This window comes from Nannobrachium achirus, assembly GCF_963921795.1.
Source record: "Nannobrachium achirus genome assembly, chromosome: 18".
NCBI lineage: Eukaryota > Metazoa > Chordata > Actinopteri > Myctophiformes > Myctophidae > Nannobrachium > Nannobrachium achirus.
The window spans coordinates 24,577,939-24,587,938 of record NC_137825.1 but is presented as its reverse complement, the minus strand read 5'-3'; the positions used below and the strand labels follow the sequence as shown (position 1 = coordinate 24,587,938).

Here is a 10,000-nt window from a genome sequence, read left to right as displayed (position 1 = left end):
ACTGAGCTTAAAATGAACAACGTGTAAAAATGGCCAATATGTTTTTTTCTTTTTCCTTATTACTGTGGGAGAGTGCAATCATTCAATGAACCAAGCAACAAAGGTGAACACCAAAAGAACAGTATTGCAGGCCTCCAGGCCATTTTGACAATTTTTGTAGGGGCGCTACCCACACTTTTGGCTGTGTTGCTCATTCCACAAATGCCAGATCCTTACAGTCTTCGTTGTAAAGGTGACAAATCAACGATAACAATGATATCAAACACAATATCATTTGGCAAAATTAAAGGGGAGATATAATGGACCAAAGTCAAGTTTCCTTTCTTTTTGTGTCTTTAGAGTTTTACTATTAAAGCAGCACTATGTAGTTTGAGGTATCAGTGGCCACTTTGGACACAAATAAAATGGAAGCCAACTTCCTTGATATCATTACCCAAGAGTCTCTTCAAGCATGTGAATGGCCAGTTGTCATTTTGACCGGCAGTTCTGCCTTGGTGCCAATTGGCAATAGTGTGTTGGCTTAACTCTGGTTTTTGACATTATCAAAACAAAGCGGATAAAAGTGTCAAACTTTTTTTGGGGCTTCTTTAGGACCTAACGATGGATTTTAGCCTTGGGTACCAAACTTTATTTTGATGTTTACCCATAGAATTATCCATATCAAGTTGCCATCGACTTTCTGCACAGGAGGAAAATACCCAGAAAAAAATCGGCTTTAAGTAGGATGTGAGGGGTCTAACTAGGTTTGTCATGATTCTGAATCCATTGCAAGCATTTGTTTTGCACAAAAAACTTTCCTTGGGCTAGACATGCCCCCCAAAAACACAAAAAAAATGTGAAAAGTGATGACTCATCACTAAACCATCGTTTTGTGGGGCCATTTCTAGCCCAAGGAAAGTTTTTTGTGCAAAACAAATGCTTGCAATGGATTCAGAATCATGACAAACCTAGTTAGACCCCTCACATCCTACTTAAAGCAGATTTTATTTCTGGGTATTTTCCTCCTTTATAGAAAGTCGATGGGAGCCCAACTTGATATGGATAATTCTAAGGGTAAACATCAAAATAAAGTTTGGTACCCAAGGCTAAAATCCATCGTTAGGTCCTAAAGAAGCCTCAAAAAAAGTTTGGCGCTTTTATCGGCTTTGTTTCGATCATTTTGTTAAGCCAACCCACTACAAATGCCAGGATGAAACTCAGGATTGTCTCCCCTATACATAGTAATACAGTCAGGTCCCTAGCAGGGAACCCCCTGAGTCTACATTTATGGAAGGATGATCGCTATTGCTTAAACATTGAACATGTTACACCGTGCTGCTTTAACACTACTCTACGCACTATCTAGCACTACAGACATTGACAAACGCACGTGCACACACACACGCACGCACACACACACACACACACACACAGAGTGAAGTACTGACTGTCTGTAATGCTGGATATGATGCTGCAGCAGTGAGGTACGAACAGACGAAGAGACTCAGCAGGATGACACTGCACACACACACACACACGCGCGCACACACACACACACACACACACACACACACACACACACACACACACACACACACACACACACACACACACGCACACACACACAACATTACCAAGCGAATGCACACAAGCACGCAAGAAATGTTCAACGTTAGTATCGAGTCACATCGAAGATAAAGATGGTTCCAGGTAGTCTCTAGCAAAAGCGGTTAATCTAGCATCAAAATCATTTTTTTAACCACCTCCATTTATAAGTTGGGACAGACTCATGTAGCAGCAGTCTAAAAAAAGTATTTTAATGTCAAGGACCCCTAGAATTATATGTATTTGACCGCAGACCCCCATCTCAAAATATCTTAAGTTGTTCCAGGGGCCCCCCAGAAGCAAAGATTTGAGTTAAAGATTATCGCTTTATATTCAAAGACTTACTAAATGTACACTTTTCCTTTTCTTCAAAATAAGATCTACAAGCTCACAGCGTGGCACTCGGTGCCGCGCTGTGAGCTTGTATATCTACAATTTTTGAATAGCCAAAATATTTGAGAAGCAATGACACAAAGGACACGCTGTGACGCCACAGAATGGAAGCCAGAGAGGACGTGAGGGAGACGTTGCAGAGGAGCTAAAATGTAATTTCCCACATCAGCTGATGCAGTTGGAAGGTTTCAGGATCAATTTTAGGGACAGTACGCAGAAGACCCCTTTAAAGATGTCCAGTGAACCCACATCAAAGGGGATTCATAACAGAGCCAGGCACACGCACACAGCACGCACGTACGTACGTACGCAGGCACACTAAGGATGGGACGATAAGTGATATTATCGTTTATTGTGATTAAAAACACTCACGATAATCGCATCGTGGAGATTTAATTTATTGTGAAATCGTCCTCTGTCATGCACTGGGATCAATTCACCTTTTATTTGCCGAGCTGCATCTCCAGTACCATTTAAACCCTCTATTGGTAAAACGTACTTATAATATACGTACTTGATACCGTTTCTTGTTTTCACTCTCTACCAAATATCTTTGCCAAAAAAAAAACACAGACGATCTACAAGCTCACAAAGCGTCGCAACGCGAAGCGTTGTGAGCTTGTAGATCTGCTGTTCTTTGGCAAATGTCCCGCCCAGGATAATGGATGTTGGGGATATTTTGATTATACACACACACACACACACACACACACACACACACACACACACACACACCTTTGCTGCAGCTCTGCACATGTCCGCCACCATCCTGCCAGACACGCAGGGCTCGAAGATGTTGGAGGTGGCAAAACAATACACCTTCTGCAGCGCCACCTGCAGGTACGAACAGAGCACATGTTTTACACCTTTTCAAATCGTGCAATCCGACACCGCTGTGCTGTTCATGTCTGGTCTTGCATGGTCAGTGTCCTCACAAGAACAGAAAACCCAAGACTGGGTTGAACCAGTTCTGCTCTTTTTTTCCCCATTCAGTGAAAATGAATTGGATCAATATCCTAAATGTTGGTTCCGAACTAGTGTCGCGAAGCCAGATAACTATTCCACAATCTCCGAATGCTACATAGTCTGGAACTATACCTCCTGAAATCCGAGTGGAAGCTGGCATTTCCGTTCATGAAAATACATTTTAAATTTTAATTTCTGATAAGCAGCAATATATATGCCTACAGGAGTTTTATTTATATTAGGATAAATGTGCGCAACTGTAAAAAATAAATGGAAGTGGGGAGGAGGCTTCAAATCTGCTTTATCGCTTCTCAAGCCGGATACTCATGATGAGAACTTGCATCTCCCAGACTGTATGACGGGAGCATTTGCAAATTGTGGGAGTCAACAGTCTGGTGACATGAGACTAGTTCCCAACCAAACAGTCAGACCTGGGACAACTTTCTTGCCTATACCGTCACAGCAAATTAGGGCTTCATATTTGTATGTGCATGTGTGCATTGTCATGATCAATGAATCCACCAAGTCAGTTTTTATTTTAGACGTTGGTTGCTCTTTTGACATGTACCGGTACATGGACACCTGCTTTAGCTACAAATGGTCAAAATACCAGCCCCTTGCAAATGCCATCTCTGCATGTGGTTAAAATTGTAAATGTATTATTTTTATATTTGGTAGCCTGGGGCATGTTCATAAAATGTGTGTGCGAGGACTTCAACTTGCTGGACTGGCAAAAGAAAAGCAGCAAAACAGCTAGCTAAGTTCTGTTCTGTGTCTGCCATTTCTGGTAGTCACTTTATATGGAAAAGACGGTGCCATCTATACCCATAGCCTAATGTTTTTTTTTATCTGCCCTAAGGACATTGTGAACATGATCTTTTTCACCAGTATAGCACTGGATCTTACTACTATTGGATTTTGATATGATTTATGTCTTTAACCGTAATCCAATAAAGAAATTAGAATGTGTGTGACCTGGTATATGTCGGTGGAGCACTGTGTGAGGATGGTGCTGACGGTGGAGCTCAGGCCCAGCTCCACCAGGCTCTCCAGCTGGGTCTGCGTGTCCGTCTCTGTCTCGCCCCGGGTCTGCAGTAGAGTGTTGCTGTCGATCAGGGCGAAACACCTGGGAAAACAAACACACGTGTAATCATTTATTTATGTCCACATATAAGAGTGCAATACAATACAAGGACACACATCGTCGTTGTCGGGTGGAAACCTTGTATGTCCAAAACCGTTCAGTTTTGTATTTATCATTTTAAAAATGATTCGAACTAGCGAAAACAGCAGATCTACAAGCACACAACGCCTCGCGGTGCGAGGTGCTGTGTGCTTGTAGATCTGCTGTTTTCACTACTTTTGTGCGATGGCCTTGTATGATGAAGCAGGGCTACACTTTGCGGGAAAGAAGGGGTACAAATTTGAAACTTGGATATACGAGGCTTCTGCCCGACAGTGACAAAATATTACACGGTGCTGTAAATAATAAGTCAGCAGGTCTTGGACAAATATCCATTACCCACACACACACACCCTTCAAGGGTACCAGTAGCAATGTCCTTCGCCATATTTGGCGGCTACTAAGGCGGCTACCGATAATAGAAGAGATTGCACAGAATTTTGCAAGCCGTTTAGCTGCTCACAGACACACGCCCACACACACACACACACACACACACACACACACACACACACACACACACACACACACACACACACACACACACACACACACACACACACACACACACACACACACACACACACACACACACACACACACACACGCACGCACACACAACCCCAAAATCCAACCCCCTTATACCCGAGACCCTATGTCCTATTATACTCTAGTCTAGACCCAATACCCAATAAATGTATGTTGTATACCAATTTATTTGTATTTGGACGCGGACCACCCTTCTGAAAAGCTTTTGTGCCAGGGGCCCCCAGAAGAGAAGATTTATGTAAAACATATATATATTTCAAAATAGCAGATACAGTACCCAAGACCCTAAATCCTGGACCTATACCCTTGACCCGAGCAGATTTCCAAAATCGTGACTTGTCTCATGTGTATGGGTCAGTTTTTAATAATTGCCTTTTGGGTAACGAAATCTGAAATTGATTGACCGTATGGACCCGATTTATTCCATAATATTATATTCTTTCATCTTAGCTTTAAAATATTTAACCTACTGGTAATGTATCCTTGGACAGGGTCTGTGTTTAAAATATTTTATGTATATATATCAGATTAGGGTACCAAATGCCACAGTCCAACTTTTTGGATCCATGAAGACCTCTACTACACCACCAAAAACTATTATGTCATATCATATCCGCTTTAAAACATACAATTTTGCGTAGAACACATTTTTTTAATCCAAACTACTGTGCTTGCCATGTCAAAGAAAGTCTAGCGTATTACCTGTCTAGAAACTGGAGGACAAAGTCTTCAAACTGTGCTGAAGCATAACACAAATCCTTCTCAATCTGAGAAGGTGGAAAAAGAAATTATTAATATCCCGTTTTATTTGGTGTACACATACATCAAGGTAAACACATCAAATGTATGTGTTTACATACATCTGAGACGCAAGTGTGCCATTCCTACTGGAGCTGAGGAGAGGAGGGGGAGGAGCTATTCTGTCTCTATCGGGACGTAACTCGAACGGTGCGCGGAGGTGTCTCACGTGGATCAAGTCCGCATGAGACGGCGAGCCTCCGTCGCGGTCAGGTCAAAAACTACTTTATCGGCCAAAGCGGCGGGAGCGGCACTTCCGCGTTGGCCGTGGCCTCTGCTCAGCTCCCGTGGGAAAAAACATACTAGCATCTGAGACAGTGTATGCCTCAGTAAACTAGGAACCAAAAACTTACTGTTGCATCAGTCTAAACAAACTATCAAAAATAACAATCAGTACATTACAACTAAAGGAATACAATGAACCTAGCATCTGTCTACATAACATGCTAACATTAAATCATGTCAAAAGTTTACATTTTGGTCAAGAACATTGTACCTGTGTGAGGTCATGGTGTTGGGACGGGGCAGAAGAACAGTCCTCTAAAGGCACCAGAGTGGTGAAGGTAGCGATAAACTGGAACGTTATCTGGACAGTGACACGCACACACACACACACCCACACACACACACACACACACACACACACACACACACACACACACACACACACACACACACACACACACACACACACACACACACAGAGAAACACATTACTACAAACTATCAGTGCATCCACGCAGCTCCCACCTCTCAGATTAATTATCACACTCCCAGACAATTAGCCAGCAGCACAGAGTGGAGGAACTACAGTATTTCACACGGATTCAATTACTTTGGTGGGACGGATTGGTTTAGTCTGTCATGGTTGGACCCAACAGAACCAGCGGGGCCCGAAAATAGAAATCTAACATCCTCTGCACTGTTCAAGCATGAACAGGGGACAGATTGGCTTGCAAATGGAGGGTTCCGCTTCGGTTGTTTATGGAACACAATAAAACAAGGAGGGAAGAGGGAAGAGGGGAGGAGAGGAGAGGAGAGGAGAGGAGAGGAGAGGAGAGGAGAGGAGAGGATTTTGTCTACAGGAGGAGAATTAACGATGCATGTCATTCCATTGATAAAGTGAACCTGGCCCACTACCCACCAGTGTTGATTTCGTTGACTTAAACCATGACGAGAAAATGACTGCCTTTTTCCACTCATTTTATGTTTGTTTGCGCTCCAGTGTTGCACTCTGAAAATAGCAGATCGTTGTGAGCTTGTAGAAGGAGGTTTGAGAACCACTGACATAGTAGTCTCTCGAGAACAGACTAACTGAGCTCCAGTTAAGTGAAAAGGACCTTTTCTTTGACGATGGCTGGCTAGATTGCTGACATAGAAACATCTTCCCAAAAAATCTTAGAAGGATTAAAAAAGACACTTGTAGAATCGGGTCAAAATTCAAATTTTCACGATTTTTCAAAAATAGCAGATCTACAAGCTCGCAGCGTGGCACTCTGTGTCGTGCTGTGAGCTTGTATATCTGCTATTTCTCAATAGTTAAAGCATAAAATAATGATACACAATAATGTGTATACAATAATTCACCCCTGGCAGAACTACAGTACCCACCATGCACTTGCTGAAGTCGTTGGGGTCCACCCCGGGCAGCGCCCCCAGCAGCAGGGGCAGGACGTGTGGGCGTCCCTCAGGGAGGGACACCAGGCTGCGGGCCATGCCGATCATACAGCTCAGCGTGGCCGTCAGCGTGTGAGGCTCTGTCAGCGTCTCCATGGCCGCGTACATCCTGTGGGGCGGTGCACGCGACACGTTTTTAATTTTCTTTTAAAAGAGTGAAAATAGCTGATCTACAAGCTGTAGATCTGCTATTGCCACTATTTTTTTAAATGTTTGAAAATATATTAAACATTTTCAACATGGAAACGATTATGACAAAATAATTGCGACGATGTCGAATAATTACACACACACCATGACACACACACACACACACACACACACACACACACACACACACACACACACACACACACACACACACACACACACACACACACACACACACACACACACACACACACACACACACACACACACACTTCACTCACTTCTCCAGCACAGGTGGGACGGTGAGCTCGGGAGTGAGCTGTGCCAGGTTCTGCAGAGCATAGGCTGCGTCCATGCTGCCCGTCTTACTGCACGTGACCACAAGAGGGCGGCAAAGCACACAGGCGACACATTTAAAAACCAGACACAAGACCCAACCGGTAATCACCAGATTACGTGTCATTCTCTCCAGATTAAGGCCACTAGTGTCAAGGCGAATGTGCTCAGCTCATGCACTGTAAGGCCCGTCTGCCATTTACACACCTTGATCTTGTGAGATAACTACCCGGATACCTTTTCCCAGTGGTTTGGTAGGAGGAGAGATGGTCTGCGTCATTTAGGACGGTCGACAAGCATGGCGGCATGAGGTGTTCCTGATTTATAATTCACGTTGGCGCTGAGAAAAATCGCGATGTGTTCTTGTGTTGTGAGCTTGTAGATCAGCTATTTTTGATATTCCACAAACCACAGCAGGAATACCACAGGCACGCAGTTTTAAGTATAAATCATGGCATGCCTCTGAATTAACTGAAATAAACCGATTTCTTGACTCTGTGTGTAGTGTGTACTTCCCAGAGTTGATGCCATGAATGCTAATGAGAGACCCACTCTCCAAGATTGATTAATTAATTATGGACCCAATACACACACAGTGGGGATCACAGATTCTAGGCATGTCCAACATTTTCCTTTTTTCTTTTCTTTTTGAGCGGTGGTCACACCGTCTCCATAGCGTGGCCGTGTGTGTAGGTATGTTTGTTTGTTAGTTTGTTTGTATGTGGGTTTGTATGTGGGTCTGTATGTAGCCTCAAGCCTGTGTAGTACCTTTTCTGTCCACACATGTTAAGGGAGGGGCGCTGGGGGGGGGGGGGGGGGGGAGAACCACCGCTCAGTTCACACGGGTGTGATTTTTTACACTGAAAGGGAATTGAACTGAATATTTTCCATGCATTTCCAAGAAGGATTACGGAACAACAATTGCAATTTTAAGTTATTATGCAGTTATTATGTCCAGGATATGTTTTATGTTTCTTAATTTTTTTTATAAATATGACAAACTGTCATGACATCATTGCTGTTGAATGACCAAATGAACTGCCATAGAGAGTTTATGCACACAGTAAATAATAAGGTCCCTGCTCTCTTATCAACATAAGCCAGAGAGTTTCACAATTGGTCCGGAGACATAAACTAGACGCGTTAATATCGCAGTTGTGTATTTTGGAACAGTTAAAATAACTGTTTTCTTTTGTAAACTTTAGGATAGGCATGTCAAATGTCACTCATGCCATGTTCACTCTAGCAGTGACAAAAGGACAGGTTCCAACTAAGCCCTTTTCAACAGACGTCAGGGACATGAAGATAACAAACTGGCGCCCGAACACTTGTCGCTTGTTGGTCTGGCTTCAACTTTTTTCAGTGTTTTTTTTGTTGTTTTTGTTTCACCAATTCTACTAGCATTCACTCTGCACACAAGTGTTTCTCAAATGGGGGTACGTGTACCCCTAGGGGTATGCGGAGGTACTGCAGGGGGTACTCAGAAAATGCCCTCAAAAAAGAAAACTAGTATAAATCATGCTTGTTCATAGTTAAAGAATAATTGAATTAGGAGGGGAAAAACATTTACTGTTATGTTTAATGAAGACACATGGAGAAACTTGATATTATGAACCTGAGTTGTTAACCCAAATTACATGGTACCAGGCAACTGGGATAAGTTTTAAAGTTGTTTGGAAGTTATTGACATGAAAACTTGACTGAAATGTTATGACCACAGTGTTTTACTTGTTATTTTATATTCTTGAAATGGGGCGTTATCATAGCATCATATACCACAATTTATTTATATTGTAATTGCAGTTTTATAAGCAAAATGTTGTTGTTGGGTAAAGGGGGTACTTGGATTCAGAAATCATGGAAAGGGGGTACTCAAGCCAAAAAAGATTGAGAAACACTGCAATAGAGGGTATGAGCATTCATAAAGTGAATGGCAAATCGAGTGGCAAAGTGAGTTTAACGTCACCTAATGTGGTTTAATGCAATCAGATAGGACTTTTCTGTTTGGATGTATGGGCTGTCAAGGCCAGAAAGTAGTTTTTTGCCACTATGCGTTCCCTTCTGGGTATGATGATGATGTCACGCGCATATACCCTAATACGAGTTAGGCCAGACAACTCCCTGTTCTTTTTAACCCAAGCCTTTGTATTTTTCTCGCACGTCGCGCCCCCGCAAAAAGGTGGACAACCACTTTACCATACCGTAGCCTACAGTTCAGCAGACCCTACCTGAACATGGCCAGTAGGGCGGCGCCCATGAGGCTTTGGCTGAACTCCTGGAGGTCGGTGTCGGTCAGCTTCATGTCTTCGGGTACCGGCACCAGCCAGCAGGGGGGAGCGTGGCGCTCGCGGTGCACACGACGCA

General features: G+C 43.2%; 1 protein-coding gene across 1 annotated transcript in view; it reads right to left on the bottom strand.

Annotated features, from left to right (window-relative positions):
• The window catches only part of psme4b (proteasome activator subunit 4b), a gene marked incomplete at both ends in the record, with an annotated part of 85,824 nt that overhangs the window by 48,972 nt on the left and 26,852 nt on the right, over positions 1–10,000 (bottom strand). Inside the window, 8 exons of the mRNA XM_080747308.1 lie at positions 1,428–1,497; positions 2,713–2,811; positions 3,919–4,069; positions 5,378–5,442; positions 5,970–6,059; positions 7,085–7,259; positions 7,582–7,668; positions 9,865–10,000. The exon at positions 9,865–10,000 is cut by the window's right edge and continues 43 nt beyond it. Of these exons, the coding sequence (XP_080603434.1) occupies positions 1,428–1,497; positions 2,713–2,811; positions 3,919–4,069; positions 5,378–5,442; positions 5,970–6,059; positions 7,085–7,259; positions 7,582–7,668; positions 9,865–10,000 (873 nt within the window). The remainder of the gene's footprint in view (positions 1–1,427; positions 1,498–2,712; positions 2,812–3,918; positions 4,070–5,377; positions 5,443–5,969; positions 6,060–7,084; positions 7,260–7,581; positions 7,669–9,864) is intronic.